The sequence below is a fragment of the Gadus chalcogrammus genome, chromosome 21 (genome assembly GCF_026213295.1).
Source record: "Gadus chalcogrammus isolate NIFS_2021 chromosome 21, NIFS_Gcha_1.0, whole genome shotgun sequence".
In the NCBI taxonomy this organism is placed as follows: domain Eukaryota; kingdom Metazoa; phylum Chordata; class Actinopteri; order Gadiformes; family Gadidae; genus Gadus; species Gadus chalcogrammus.
This window is the reverse complement of record NC_079432.1, coordinates 20,383,274-20,399,481: the sequence shown is the minus strand read 5'-3', so window position 1 is coordinate 20,399,481 and position 16,208 is coordinate 20,383,274. Positions and strand designations below refer to the sequence as shown.

Here is a 16,208-nt window from a genome sequence, read left to right as displayed (position 1 = left end):
ATTTAAGGTCATTAATTCATTAATGTAGTCAGAACAATTAAACATTTTAATTCTCAAAAATGTTAAGGAGGATCTTCCTCCCTCTCCTCACCGGAGAAGCCTCCACCAATCGGTATGTGCTGTGGCGAGCCTACCTTCTGTATCCCAGAGTAACAGCAATGGTCAATGGAGCTAACCGGCCAAGTGGAAAACGATGAGGAAATATTAGGCTCAGCACAACTGCTAACGTGCACAAATGTTTTTTGATGTCTTAAATTAAAGCGTGGTTCCCCCATTGTAGAGTGCATGTATTTTATGAGATGTATCTTGGATCACAAGTGAAAAGATTATTGTCACACAATAATAGTATGTGCACATGTCAAAGGTTGTTGTGTGCAATTTCTATCCAGGTATTTGGTGCATTGCCTCCAGGCTGACCTGAACAACTACATGCCAGCCTTTCTAGATGACCCAGAGGAACACAACCCACAGAGACCCAAGATAGGTGTGCACAACAATCATTCTGAATTCTTTCTCTCGCTCGTACTGGCTCACCTATTTCTCTTCTGACAGTCTCTTCTGCCTCATCCCCCCGTCAGTGTAACTAATCTGCCAGAATCTCTTCTGCCTCATCCCCTCTTCAGTGTAACTAATGTCTCAGCATCTCTTCTGCCTCATCCCCTCGTCAGTGTAACTAATGTCCCAGCATCTCTTCTGCCTCATCCCCTCGTCAGTGTAACTAATGTCCCAGCATCTCTTCCCCACAGAGGACGTGCTGCACACACTGACGGGGGCCATGTCGCTTCTGCGGCGTTGCCGTGTCAACGCAGCCCTCACCATCCAGCTGTTCTCCCAGCTCTTCCACTTCATCAACATGTGGCTGTTCAACAAGCTTGTGACGGAGGCGGACTCCGGACTGTGCTCCCACTACTGGGGAGCCATTCTGCGGCAGCAGCTCAGCCACATCGAGGCCTGGGCCGAGAAGCAGGGCCTGGAGCTGGCTGCCGACTGCCACCTGAGCCGCATAGTGCAGGTACTGGAGGGGGGGGGGGGGGGGGGGCACCTAGTGCAGGTACTGGAGGGGGGGGGGGGGCACCTAGTGCAGGTACTGGAGGGGGGGGGGCACCTAGTGCAGGTACTGGAGGGGGGACATACTGCAGTGCGAGTAGGAAGTTCTGGGTAAGGGGTGGGGTTCCAGAGGGTTGAGTGTGCTGTGGTAGGGGGTTGAAAAGGTGTCCAATGCATCCTTAAAACCGCTAATGTTCCCCAGCCTGAGATTCACTGATATGATAATATATTGGACTTCAGAGATGCAAAGCAGTGACATTAGTAGTATCAGTAGTCATTGTTGCACAAAGCATTGTAATATTCAATCTCCATATAGAGAAGCAATTGTAAATAGTAGGTCAATACACACATCAACTACCAAGCCTAAGTAGACCAAAAATACCAAAATATTCTAAACCTCTGAGCACAAAAAAGCTTTCCTAAGATAATGTTCATTGAAAAGGATGTACTTGTACAGAGTAGGAACTGTGAGTATGGAGTTTCAGTGTCTCGGAAGTATTGCTTGGTGTGGTGTGTTTTGTTATTGTTCATTGTTCATGTGTATTGCCAGGCGACCACCCTGCTGACCATGGACAAGTATTCCATGCAGGACGTTCAGAACATCCACAACACCTGCTTCAAACTGAACTCCCTGCAGCTCAACGCCCTCATGACCAACTACCACTGTGCCCCTGATGAGCCTTATATACCACCTGTAAGACACCACCGCACACATCGCCTGTGAGACGCACGCACACACACCGCTTGGGGGACACACACAAACACACACCGCCTGTGCGACACACAGACCACCTGCGAGAGACGCAGACACACACACTCTTGACACTCGTTTAATAAAATGAACACGTTTATTTTTATACAATGTCACTAAACCGGGAGTCCGGAGTGGAGCTGCTTCGTGCTTTCCTCTTCTTCGTGGATTCCTCTCTGCTTTCCACAATTGTCTTGATATTCCGGATACGTCTATTAAATCCACGTGAAGAGTCAGCTTTATGGAGTTCGTCGCCTCACCCGCCACCTTCGGTGTGTGACTCCCACTGCATATTTTTGCATTACATCCTGCCCGCCACACGCTAAACCCAGGCGCCACCCCTCGCCTTAACTATACAAAGTATCTCCAATATGTGTGAACATGTCTGATGCCTCTCATTTCCGGTTGTATGTTTCATTTTTACATTGCAAGTCCTGGTCATCTTCGGACCTGATTCCCGGGAGTTCATCCTGACTTCATGTTGGAAATGCCTACTCCATACATACATATGTACAATACATATATAAGCCTTACATACTCCCTGTAGCCCACACACACTCTCTCTCTTATATATACTTACTTGCATACATACTGAAAAACCCTATCTACCACCTGTAAGACTCACTCAGTCACTCACACTGCACTGTTTGTCATTGTTAGACAATATGAAATTCAAATGATTTGGATGCCTACTTTGGATATTAGGAGTAAACATTGAGGTTACATGTCAACATCATGCATCAACTATGAATATTTAATTCAACAGACCACTAAGCCCTCTAGTCAGGGAAATGCATCGATCCAGGCTCTTTGTTGGATTTGAACATCATTGAAATGTGAACTATGATTTGTGCTTTGCTCCAGGAGCTTATTGACCATGTGGTGGCGGTGGCGGAGAACACGGCCGACGAGTTGGCGCGTAGCGACGGCCGAGAGGTCCAGCTGGAGGAGGACCCCGACCTGCAGCTGCCCTTCCTGCTGCCAGAGGACGGCTACTCCTGTGACGTGGTGCGCAACGTGCCCAACGGCTTCCAGGAGTTCTTGGAGCCCTTGGTGCAGAGAGGTGGGCGGCCCTGTTGCCACAGAGACGCCAGTGATGGTTGCCATGGCGACACAGCACTTTGGCCGTTCAGAATGTGCTCTCCAAAGTTAACCTGAAACGTCTTCAACATTCTGGCTGTTCACTTGGTTTAGAACAGGGGTCGGCAACCCTAGGCACGCGTGCCACCACTGGCACAGGGCAGCAGAATCATTGGCACACTAAAAAAATATATATTTATTCTGTTTTGGGCATTTCCTCCCAGTGCAACTATGTTTAAATTAGTTACAGAAAGCAGTGTTCTGAAATGGGATCAATTAATAGTTTTTAAACCTATGTTGTGAGAAATAGAGAAGTGTGGCCTGTATGCATCGCCTTCACATGGTTTTGCAAAGCTGCATATCTCTTACAGATATTGATGTGGATGGTTCCAACATTCTCATCTATTCTTGTTTTTTACATTTCTCACGGTTGAAATATGTTTTTGAATGAGTTTCTGAAAATGGTGTTTTAAGATGGGACATATGTAATTATAATTTGTAAGCCCATGTTGCAAATATAACAACCAAAAAAACATTTAAAATGTTGATGCATGATTGTGGACTATATGGAAATAGTAAAACTCCAGGTCTTCTGGAAATGTTTTTGGTCGCTGTGTCATAATTCAGCTTAATTCTTTATATATTGTTGCTTACGGCACACTCATTAACGAGAAAATGTCAAACTGGCACTGCACGCTGAAAAGGCTGCTGACCCCTGGTTTAGAACATTTCGTAACGTGTAGAAAACAATTGTGAAGATGTGCTTTTTATACAGTTCATGTCGTTGATATTTGTAACAAGCACTTCTTTACATGTGTGAAAAACATTTGATTTTCACATCTTTGCCTCCCTCCTTATCTCACTCTTGCAGGAATGTTGTTGGTCTGTAAGGTTCACAGGTGGACTGCCAGCCCACTCTGTTTGCATTAGACAGGAGATAGAGAAAGAATGAGAGATAGAGAGGGGCTTGTTTTTCCAAAGAGTACTCGTACAATCAGTGGCTCTCCGCTGGATGTCGGTAGAAAATGAATGGCAGAGTGTTAAGTAACACGACTGGTATGTGCTTGTTCTAGGGTTCTGTCGGCTGACCGCCCATCCTCGCTCCCCGGGCACCTGGACCATTCACTTCGAAGGAGCCGACTCAGACAGTCACTTTGTGGCGCCAGACACCTCCGACATGGTAGGTGATTAGAAATCATTCAGAGAATGTTGGCTTGATGTGTGGTAGCTGAAGGACTATTATGGGACATTGTTTTTTATCCGGTTCCTATACGGGTTGACACTTAGCCTCTGGGGCCACTGAGACTTCCTTCAGATATACCTTAGGAGATACAGAACTTTAATGACCAAATTAACATTCATGGTTAAAGTGAGTAAGTTGTTGTGAGTGATGTTTGTTGGTTATTGTTGTTGTATAGTGTGAGTGTTTTTTTTTCTTTATGCACATATTCCCTAGCAAGACCTGCACTCCCCCAGCAGGAAGCCTGTGGTTCACATTGCTGCCCCACCCTCCCTTCTGCTGCACCATGCCCTTTATACTCATCATCATCCTCCTATCTGCCCTCTGCTCCTCAACCTCACCCCTTTACTCTCCTCATCCTCCCTGCCTCTCTCACTCTCTCCTCTGCACCCTGCCTCTTGTCTCCCCTTTCTTCTGCCCTGTTTTACCCTACAAGTCGAGTTGCAGTAGCAAGGGACTTCAGCTAGAATTGAGCAGTTTTTGTCACAGCAGAGCCAAGGAACTATTCTTCCACATGATCCGTATTTCTCCTGATCTGTTTGTCTTTGGACTTGGTTGTTGAACAGATGTGTCACTGGACCAAGGATTAAGCAGATCTTGTTTGTGGATCAAGTTGGGATAGATGTCCACAAACAAGATCTATTCCTCCGCTCAACACATCTTCCTTTTCAGTCGATGAAGAAGGAGCCGGAGGTCGTCACGGTGACCCTGAAGAAGCACAACGGCATGGGCCTGAGCATCGTCGCAGCCAAGGTAGTGTGTGTGTGTGTGTGTGTGTGTGTGTGTGTGTGTGCGCGCTCAGTGAAAAAGTGTCAGGCAATGGGCTCTGTATGGCCCGTTAAAATGCTGTAATTGTAAATGCTGTAAAAAGAGCATGTTTCCCCGATGAGTTTCCAAAAATAAACCAGAGCTTTGGTATGTCCTGTTGCGGGTGTGGGTCCAAAGTCCCAGTGCTGCAGGGTTGAACTGTGAGGCCAAACGCACTACGATGATACAGCAACAAGTCCTCTCTCAATCTCTATTTAGTCCTCAGGGGTCTCATTTATAACCCTTGCGTACGCACAAAACGGGGCTGAAAGTGGCGTACGTGACTTTCCACGCCAAGGTTGTGATCTATAAAAAAATATAACTTGACGGGAGAATGTGCGCAACCCTAAGCAAACTGACCCATGCGTACATATGGTTTGGAGGAAAAGGAGAATTGGTGACAGACGGTGGGGTGGTGAACTGAAGTCAGACAGAAGAAATGTAGAGAAGAGCGATTATGTTTTATCAGTTTAATTTCAACCCGTATCATGCCTTAAATCTATGTAATCAGAATAATTTAAGTGAACTGCGTTATTTCTCAGTTATAACTCCAGAAACATTCTCCATTCTCCTTAGAATCAAAATGAAAATTCAAAATTCTCTATATTTAATCCCGTCACTCCATACTGTCCACTGATGGCGCGACTGCATGAAATAAAGCATCCGTCCAACATGTGTCAATAACATAATATTTTTATGTGACACTGTAATCAAATGTCAATTAAATCCCAAGTGTGGAAAACCAAGCCACATACTCCTCATCACAATCGTTATATTATTGTCCGTTCCTTTTGTTGCTTTTCATGACAAATCAGGCATTAAAAACGGGTTATGTTCAAGAACATTTTACGTGGGTGATTACAAACTGATTATCCAAGGTGTTCTTGGTCAGTCTTATTACCGTAACCCGATAAATACAGCGGTGAGCCCTGTGCGTAATGCTGCACCATGGCACTGCTGGCACTGCTGGACGACCATGCAAATGGCAGGATTCGGAGGGAGAGGGTCTTCAGGGACCATAACGATTTATTGGTACATACAAATATTTACCTTTATGTCAGACCACTTTTTTAATTCTGGGACTGTGCGCTCCGTGCCACTGACAGAGTTCACTGCTGCAGCAACATGTTGCTAATCACTCCGCTTTTTGTTAGTGATCCCGATCCCGTGATGGCCGAATAAATCTACTTTTCGGGCCTCCACCTCACCCACAAGTGTCTCCACTTCAACCAATTTCGCTTTTTTGCTTTTCTCAGTCCTTCTGCCATTCTTTCCGACAAGACTTAATACTTCCATCTGAGTCTGATTTATATGCAGATCGCATTCATGAGGTCGTATCCATTGACCATTTATGGTTAAAAAGGGGCGTGCCGTGTACAGGGCGGAACGTGAAGCTGATTCAGCTGCGCACACTTGTAGACACTCCGTGATTTATAAAGCAAAGATTGCTTAGGGGTGTGCGTACGCAGGGTTTTATAAGTCTGAATATTTTTTCCATCTAACCATCTCACGCACAGTTTTATAAATGAGACCCCAGGTCATTGTCCCAAAGCATGGGGGTTTAGGTTCCAACCTGTTAAATGTGTACAGCAAGGCAACTCTTTCTATAAAGCGGCCTTCGGACAAAAGGCCATTCATATTGCTTTTCAAAAAAAGAAATTAAATGTACAAACGGGAAAAACGACTATCATTATTAGAGAAAAAAGGAATGGAAAGCAGTATAAGATGGTAAAATAATAAAAAAAAGTTGTGCATGGTTAGACCTGCAGCTAACTGAAATGATTTGAGCCCTGAAGTTTTTTTGGGGGTAGAAAATATCTATTTACCACTAATATATATGCCAACTACCATCTAACAATATATATCAACAATTAACCTTATTTATTTATAGCTTCATCAACTGTATTATTCACACATCATTATTCCACAACCATCATCTCTTTTAATGTACATCTTTGTAGTTTTCAGATTTTATTTGAGAACAATTTTCATTTATACTTAATAATACTTACATTTGTCAGAATGTCAAATAGCACTTTTCTTTCTAATTCTGTAAAATCCATTACACTATCCCACTTGTAAAACACTTCCGTTATTATAGTCCTTAACACACTTGATGCTAACAATGCTAATGTTACGTTGTGCTTGGGAGCACTAATACAGTCAGTCGGGTTGCTTGGGTAGTCTATTGCAGACTGTATAATTACAGAGCATCAAAACTGTTTTTGGCCGACTGGTTGTATGCTTTGCCTTAGTTCAGAGATTATTTATTTATTTTTTAAAGCTATAAATACATTTTCAGCATAATTTTTGATGATGAAAAGCATACTCAGCGGTCCAATTCACATTAATGGCAGGAGCCGGACCCTGTAGTCCTGCACTGGGTCTAGGGGTGTTAACAGCCGGACCCTGTTCTTCACTGGGTCTAGGGGTGTTAACGGCCGGACCCTGTAGTCCTGCACTGGGTCTAGGGGTGTTAACGGCCGGACCCTGTAGTGCTGCGCTGGGTCTAGGGGTGTTAACGGCTGGACCCTGTAGTGCTGCGCTGGGTCTAGGGGTGTTAACAGCCGGACCCTGTTCTTCACTGGGTCTAGGGGTGTTAACGGCCGGACCCTGTAGTCCTGCACTGGGTCTAGGGGTGTTAACGGCCGGACCCTGTAGTGCTGCGCTGGGTCTAGGGGTGTTAACGGCCGGACCCTGTAGTGCTGCGCTGGGTCTAGGGGTGTTAACGGCCGGACCCTGTAGTGCTGCGCTGGGTCTAGGGGTGTTAACGGCCGGACCCTGTAGTGCTGCACAGGGTCTAGGGGTGTTAACGGCTGGACCCTGTAGTCCTGCACTGGGTCTAGGGGCCATACCCCTAGATCCTTTTTACAGAGTTTGTTTATCCAATATCTTTCTTGCTGTTTATTTGTTTGAAGAGATTGATGAACAAGGATGTTGATTTGAATCCTTATGTTACATGCAATCAGTTGTGTACAAGACAAGGTTGTGAGTTAATTCACATGCACAGCTCGTCCAGATAGTTTTGTTTCATGTAATTTGCAGTGTAAGCTGCTCTTCAATTTGATCCGACAGTATTTACGTCTGTTTTCTCTTTTGCACACAAGATTGTTGGGCAGGGCGATTCAGAGTGGACTCTGCGCCGTCTCACATGCCTAGTGGCCTTACATGGTACTGCCCTGTGGTTGATTCTAATGCAGCTGTATGCATTACTGTGTGTTAAGAGGTATCCCTACAGGTGCTTTTGGACGGCTGTTCTTTCCTTTTCATCACATAAATAAAGTTTGTATGCTGGTTAGCTCAAGCTAACAAACCAGAACTTGGCTAGAGACATGGGATTGGCCGCTCGATGCTGGGTTCCCCCACCCCCTCTTCAAAAGGATAAGCAGGAGGGGAGTGTGTCAGGACCGGACAGGGCGCTGTAGTCGCGCAGTAACAGTGCTTTCAACAACTTCTGCTTTGGACTCTTATGTAGGCATTTAATTAGGTGGCTTTAAGGAAGAAGAACAGAACACTGTTTACTGCATTTCTACCTGGTGGTAAAGTAACTTATTTTATTGGATCTGGATGTTTTACCGGATCTGGTCGCAGTGTGGAATCATGGCGTGTGCAAGTTACCTGTAGAACATGTGGTTCTCGGTGGTGGGCAGGCTACATGCTGAGGTACAGTGCAGTTTGTTTCTGTGTTATGCCGCACTGTGTACATCCTTTTATCTTTGAGCTGGGGCTAGCTTTATCAGTTATTCAAAGATCTTTACTTGGGTATTATAAAACTGAAAGAAGCAGTTAGACATTACCCTAAAACAAGTGTAGTTATGTGTGTACATGTGTGCATGACCTGCAGTAAGAAGCAGGCTGTGTTTTAATGCATGGTGTATATTCTAGCTATACCAGCTATATTCAGCTTGTTTTGGTTCAGTGTTGATTCACATGGTAGAAGTCAAACCACATTCCATGGTCATTGATTACATTTCTTGTGAGGCATATATAACTATGAATATCTTTCCTGTTGCAGCTGTGTATTGTTTTTCCTTGGTGTTTGATTGTGTGGAAGGCCTTCCTTCCCCGACGTCTCACAGCTGGAGCTGAAGGAAACTGAGCCCTGCTGTTCTTCCTCTTTGTTACCGTTTACTCCTCGTACAATAGTTGGAGACCGCATGCTGCATTCCATTCAACTGCAGCAGCAGACACACTTCCTAGTTTACAACTATAACTCAAATTAACCATACTACTGCTCTGTCTTGCCAACAATGGATTTGGTATGCTTTTATGGTACGTCATATTCTTTAGGAGGTAGAATTTCAGAATCTCAATTGCCATACTTTCCATGTTTTTCAGGAATTTGAAGAAAATAAGTATTAGTGAAACAATAGCACAAGAGAGCTACCTCCCTTGAGGACAAGAACAATGAGAGGATGGACGCGCACACACGCACGCACGCCCAGAGACACGCGCACACGCACGCACGCCCAGAGACACGCACGCACGGAGACAGAGACACGGACACACACGCACACGGACACAGAGAGAGAGAGAGACAGACAGATAGAGAGAGACGGACAGACAGACAGACAGACACACAGAGAGAGAGAAACAGACAGACAGACACAGAGAGAGAAGACAGACAGACACAGAGAGAGAAGACAGACAGACACAGAGAGAGAGGACAGACGGAGAGACAAACAGAGAGAGAGACACAGAGAGACGGACCCAGAGAGAGAGACACACAGAGACACACATAAACACAGACAGACAGACAGACAGACAGACAGACAGACAGACAGACAGACAGACAGACAGACAGACAGACAGACAGACAGACAGACAGACAGACAGACAGACAGACAGACAGACAGACAGACAGACAGACAGACAGACAGACAGACAGACAGACAGACAGACAGACAGACAGACAGACAGACAGACAGACAGACAGACAGACAGACAGACAGACAGACAGACAGACAGACAGACAGACAGACAGACAGACAGACAGACAGACAGACAGACAGACAGACAGACAGACAGACAGACAGACAGACAGACAGACAGACAGACAGACAGACAGACAGACAGACAGACAGACAGACAGACAGACAGACAGACAGACAGACAGACAGACAGACAGACAGACAGACAGACAGACAGACAGACAGACAGACAGACAGACAGACAGACAGACAGACAGACAGACAGACAGACAGACAGACAGACAGACAGACAGACAGACAGACAGACAGACAGACAGACAGACAGACAGACAGACAGACAGACAGACAGACAGACAGACAGACAGACAGACAGACAGACAGACAGACAGACAGACAGACAGACAGACAGACAGACAGACAGACAGACAGACAGACAGACAGACAGACAGACAGACAGACAGACAGACAGACAGACAGACAGACAGACAGACAGACAGACAGACAGACAGACAGACAGACAGACAGACAGACAGACAGACAGACAGACAGACAGACAGACAGACAGACAGACAGACAGACAGACAGACAGACAGACAGACAGACAGACAGACAGACAGACAGACAGACAGACAGACAGACAGACAGACAGACAGACAGACAGACAGACAGACAGACAGACAGACAGACAGACAGACAGACAGACAGACAGACAGACAGACAGACAGACAGACAGACAGACAGACAGACAGACAGACAGACAGACAGACAGACAGACAGACAGACAGACAGACAGACAGACAGACAGACAGACAGACAGACAGACAGACAGACAGACAGACAGACAGACAGACAGACAGACAGACAGACAGACAGACAGACAGACAGACAGACAGACAGACAGACAGACAGACAGACAGACAGACAGACAGACAGACAGACAGACAGACAGACAGACAGACAGACAGACAGACAGACAGACAGACAGACAGACAGACAGACAGACAGACAGACAGACAGACAGACAGACAGACAGACAGACACTTCCAAGAGGGAAAAAAATAATCTTGCCCAGCGCTATACCCCTCTGTTTCAGTCCCTTCAGAATGCACTGTTTCTGGGTTCTCTAGCTTTAATGCAAATGAGCTGCTGCCCATTGACCAATGAGCTCCGAGTCCGTATTGTACCGCGACATAGAGGAGAAAGGTATTGTACGCGGCAGCTGAACGCTACCGCGTTCAGCTCCCGGAGTACACCTGCCGGAGCTGCCGGGCAGTCGAGGGGGCGCCGCCGAAGCGGCAGTAGTCCGGCGGGGGGAGCTCGGCGGCAGTAGTCCGGCGGGGGGAGCTCGGCGGCTGTCCGGCAGCTCAGCTCTGGGAGTACAATCCCTTTCTCCTCCATGACTCCTCCTCCGGCGGGGGAAATCGGTGGCAGTCCCGTAGCTCCGGCGGAGAAACGGATGTTCTCCGAGAGCTTAGCTGCCGAGCTCCCCCCACTGGAGCTGCTCGTCTGCTGGGCCACAAAATCTAAGCTATGCTCTGATTGGAGGAGGGTGGGGAAGTGGCAGGTAATATTCATATCTGCCCCCTCCCTACGTAGGAGTGGGTGCCGAAACTGACTCGCTCGTTTGGTAATTGTATGCGGGGTACTTTCAGAAATGCATATCTCACTCAAAAAATCATGTACAGACTTTTTTCAAAGTATGTATGCGTGTGGGAGCACCATCTACCCTCATCCTCATCGTCCTCATCGTCATCCGCTTATCCGGGGTCGGGTCGCGGGGGGAGCAGCTCAAGCAGGGGGCCCCAGACTTCCCTTTCCCGGGCCACATTGACCAGCTCTGACGGGGGGATCCCGAGGCGTTCCCAGGCCAGTGTTGAGATATAATCTCTCCACCTAGTCCTGGGTCTTCCCCGAGGTCTCCTCCCCACTGGACGTGCCTGAAACACCTCCCAAGGAATGCGCCCAGTGGGCATCCTTACCAGATGCCCGAACCACCTCAGCTGACTCCTTTCTAAGTAAAGGAGCAGCGGCTCTAATCCGAGTTCCTCACGGATGGCTGAGCTTCTCACCCTATCCCTAAGGGAGACGCCAGCCACCCTTCTGAGAAAACTCATCTCGGCCGCTTGTACCCGCGATCTCGTCCTTTCGGTCATCACCCAGCCCTCATGACCATAGGTGAGGATAGGAACGAAGATCGACAATCTACCCACAACACTCTAAATCCCAGGAAAAGTGTTGTTTTCATAATATGTCCCCTTTTACCATATATATATATGAACCACAATGCACTTCCGCCTTGTGGGCACTATTGACTGAATTGCTACCACTTCATGCTCTGACTTCTACGGACGCCCAGCTGCCGAGCAATGTTTGTAGAGGCGGTGGCCAAGGCGTCGGAGGAAGAGCCTCATTAGACACTAGCCAGCAACACATCCATCCCTACATATAGGAATCATATCTTAGTTTAGAAGATCAGTTAATCATTAGGGATGTAAAAATCAATACCAAAAAAGGTATTCCGGGTAACGTAGGAAAATGGCAAACCAAGAGTAGAACAAGGAGAGCCCTGACACAAACGGTGAAATAAATTGGAAATAATAAAGTACATTACACCTATCTGGAAACATATTAGACCTTTTGTGACAATCTGAACGTTTTTTAGCCTGTATTATTATTTTCTTTACTTTTAACTCGCCCATCGTCCAACCAGTTGGGTACACACTGATGCCCACACCGGCTAATTCAGTCATGCTTTGATCTCATTTATTTCTCACCCATGGCATTGCTACGACCAACACACATTTAATAAATCAAAATATTATTTTAGAACTCAGTTAATTTTCTAAGTAACTTTTTTGAAGCTGTTTGTTGGAAATAGCTTTTAGGAAAAAATAATCTTGCCCAGCGCTATACCCCTCTGTTTCAGTCCCTTCAGAATGCAATGGTTCTGGGGTCTCTAACTTTAATGCAAATGAGCTGCTGCCCATTGACCAATGAGCTCTCAGACTGATCCACAGCATGGAGAAGAAATGTTTGTTGCCGTTTGCGGTCTCCTGGAGCTATGTATATGTATATGTATATATGTATATATGTATATATGTATATGTATATATGTATATGTATATATGTATATGTATATATGTATATATGTATATATGTATATGTATATGTATATGTATATATGTATATGTATATGTATATATGTATATGTATATATATATATATATATTAGTGGTGGCCATAGATTATAATTTCGGAATTAATCTAGATTAAAATGGCAAATGGCAAAAAATCTGTTCGCTTACCTTGACAGCGGTCAATTATACTGGGCAATGGTGATTTATCAAATATAATTCCCCGCCGGAAGTTGTGAAGTGCCCATGCAAGTGAACGGAGCATAAACAAAAATAATTGACAGCTGAACGTTGGGAAGGCCCATGCAAGTGAATGGGGCAGTCTACAGCATTGAGAAGAGCCGTGTAATAATCCATAATGTAAGGTTTAGAAGTTAAATATTTGAAAGTTGTAGAATAAATTAATATAATTTATATTGGAGTTAATTTGCTAGAAATGTACTTAAAATTTTTAGTCAGTTAATCATTTACATATTTATGTTACACAATTATTACATGTTTACATGTTTACATATTTAACACGGTCAGGATATTCTGTTGAATCTGCCTCTCTGATTCCCTCACGTTTACCTCAGTCTAAATTCTAGCTTCTGATTGGTTAGTTCAGTCACGTGATGGGTCCGAACAAGGAAGTGTTTGAAAATAGATTGACAGCGATATTTTTTTTATCGCTTGATAAAAGTTTTGTGTTAACGCAGCCGTTAACGCCGATAACGGCCCACCACTAATATATATATATTAGTACTGTCAGTTAAACGCGTTATTAACGGCGTTAACGCAAACAGGGTATTACAGGGCCTGTGCAATGTGTGAAAACATGCATCTGTGTTCACTCAATACTTTGGGGAAGTCCACCAGGCTGAACTTGTAGTGGGAAGAGATGTACTGATATCTAGCTATTTTGGGTTACCCCCTGCACCTTAACCCTTACTGTAGTACAGCAGTTACATTCCTTTACAGCATTCCTCTGTGGTGAATACTACATTGCCAATCATACCCTGTCAGTTATATACTGTCAGACAGCAAAGATCATGTGAGTCATGTTCTAGAAAGAGTAAGGATGCCCATTGTCCCTAGGCAGTTCACCACTGGACCAGGCCTGTCTACCAGGGCATCAGACAACTTATTTAGAACCAGGAGCAAAACATGGCTTAATCATTGCTAAAAAGAATGAGCTGGTTGAATATTTATTTTGTGTCTTTGAAGACGAGACCGATCAGGCATGGTATCGGCTATTGAGCTGTGGGGCCAAATGAGCTACGAGGGCCTGGGGGCCAAATGAGCTACGAGGGCCTATGGGCCTTATGAGTTCCACAGCCTGGGGGCCTTATGAGTTACACAGCCTGGGGGCCTTATGAGTTACACAGCCTGGGGGCCTTATGAGCCTGGGGGCCTTATGAGTTACACAGCCTGGGGGCCTTATGAGTTACACAGCCTGGGGGCCTTATGAGTTACACAGCCTGGGGGCCTTATGAGCCTGGGGGCCTTATGAGCCTGGGGGCCTAGAATTTGTAACTCTTCAGAGATTCAACAGTCCACAATGGGTGTTGGAGGTAGAATTGACCTATCGCTATGTCCTTCCCTTCGAACACAGCTGGCCTATTATTATAATTGTATATGATCGACGAGGTGGATTAGACTGTGTGTGAACATGTATGTTCACAATGGTAGGTTTCACTTCCACTGTCCACAACGTTGTGTGTCCCTATGGTGGCTGCTACAATGTGGACCTGATGTATTCCACACTGGTCTGTGAATATATTGTCCCGTTCTCTAGCACAACAGCTCTTTGAACTACGGGTTAAATGTAAGCAATCCTCATACCAAACCGGCAAATTCTGTGACTGTTATCCAAAATAATCTGTCAAAAATATAAAATATGACACAACGGTTAACCACGACCGTGATTGAACTACCCGCTGAATCCCAGCCGCTGGACCTTTATTTCCTTTGTATTTTCATTACATCAATATGTATTGATGTTTTTACTTAGCTATACAATGATATCCTTCTCTCTGTATCACTAGGGAGCAGGCCAAGAGAAACTGGGGATCTACATCAAGTCTGTTGTCAAGGGAGGAGCTGCTGACATGGTAATGATCTCACTCAGTCATTAACTCACTATCTCACTCACTCACTCACTCACTTAGTCACTCCCTCACTCACTCAGTCGCTCGCTCACTCCCTCAGTCAGTCACTCACTTAGTATTTGTTTGTTTCTTCTAGGATGGCCGGCTGGCAGCAGGGGACCAGCTGCTGAGTGTAGATGGGCGGAGTCTGGTGGGCCTATCCCAGGAGAGGTGGGATTCACTCTGACCAATAGCGCAACACCCTTACTTCCTGGTTGCAGGAACAGACATTTTGGCCTTTACATGCTCAGGCCACAAGCTGACCGCCTTCAGCTGCTTATGAGCCTCTCTTTATTTATATAGCTTGTATTGATGAATATTAATTCAGAGACAACCGATTCAAGACCAATTCCAAGTATATAAAAGGTTAAGTCGGGGATGATTGAGTGACATGCATAAATATTGAGATATTGTTTATTGAGATACAAATATTGTTAGAGCACGAAAACCTGGAATTGTTCCCTAGAAGTCTGCTCTCTATTAAATCTGTCGTTGTCTGTGTGTGGTCAGAGCTGCCGAGCTGATGACACGAACGGGCTCTGTGGTGACCTTGGAGGTGGCCAAGCAGGGCGCCATCTACCACGGCCTGGCTACTCTGCTCAACCAGCCCAGCCCCATGCTGCCCAGAGGTTTGTACCCTCCTCCTGCTGCTAGCTCCTGGTTCGTTGGACCTGTTGGCTTCCTGTCACCACAATGGATAGTTTTCCTTTCTGAAACGGTCTAAACACATGTTTTGTTGGAATAACTTTCAAAAGGGTTAGGGCTGCACGATTATTGCCAAAATGATTATCACGATTATTTTGATCAATATTGATATCAAGATTATTTACCAGGATTATTCATTGAAAATTTACTACCACTCCCTAGTGGTTGAGCCACACACTGTGCTCAGCGGCAAATTGCCGCCAGGCCACGCCATCAGTACCTCTTGTGTACAGGGCCCAGAATTTTGTGCTACGGCCCTGTGTTGTAATGCAGACAAGTCTGTCCTCCTGCAAGCCCCAAGAGGCCATCGCTTCCCTCAGTCCCTGGGAAATTAACTCTCCAGTGTGGTCTTGCGGGAAAAATGCCGTTTGCAGGCATCTACTC

At 45.6% G+C, this 16,208-nt stretch overlaps 1 protein-coding gene across 11 annotated transcripts in view; it reads left to right on the top strand.

Moving 5' to 3' along the window:
* afdna (afadin, adherens junction formation factor a) overlaps positions 1–16,208 on the top strand; it is a 120,807-nt gene that overhangs the window by 79,521 nt on the left and 25,078 nt on the right. For all 11 annotated transcript variants that reach the window (XM_056580838.1, XM_056580840.1, XM_056580839.1 and 8 more), the window contains 9 exons: positions 390–484; positions 747–1,012; positions 1,598–1,741; positions 2,663–2,861; positions 3,952–4,058; positions 4,791–4,871; positions 15,018–15,083; positions 15,217–15,290; positions 15,630–15,748. In XM_056580838.1, coding sequence (XP_056436813.1) covers positions 390–484; positions 747–1,012; positions 1,598–1,741; positions 2,663–2,861; positions 3,952–4,058; positions 4,791–4,871; positions 15,018–15,083; positions 15,217–15,290; positions 15,630–15,748 — 1,151 coding nt within the window. The remainder of the gene's footprint in view (positions 1–389; positions 485–746; positions 1,013–1,597; positions 1,742–2,662; positions 2,862–3,951; positions 4,059–4,790; positions 4,872–15,017; positions 15,084–15,216; positions 15,291–15,629; positions 15,749–16,208) is intronic.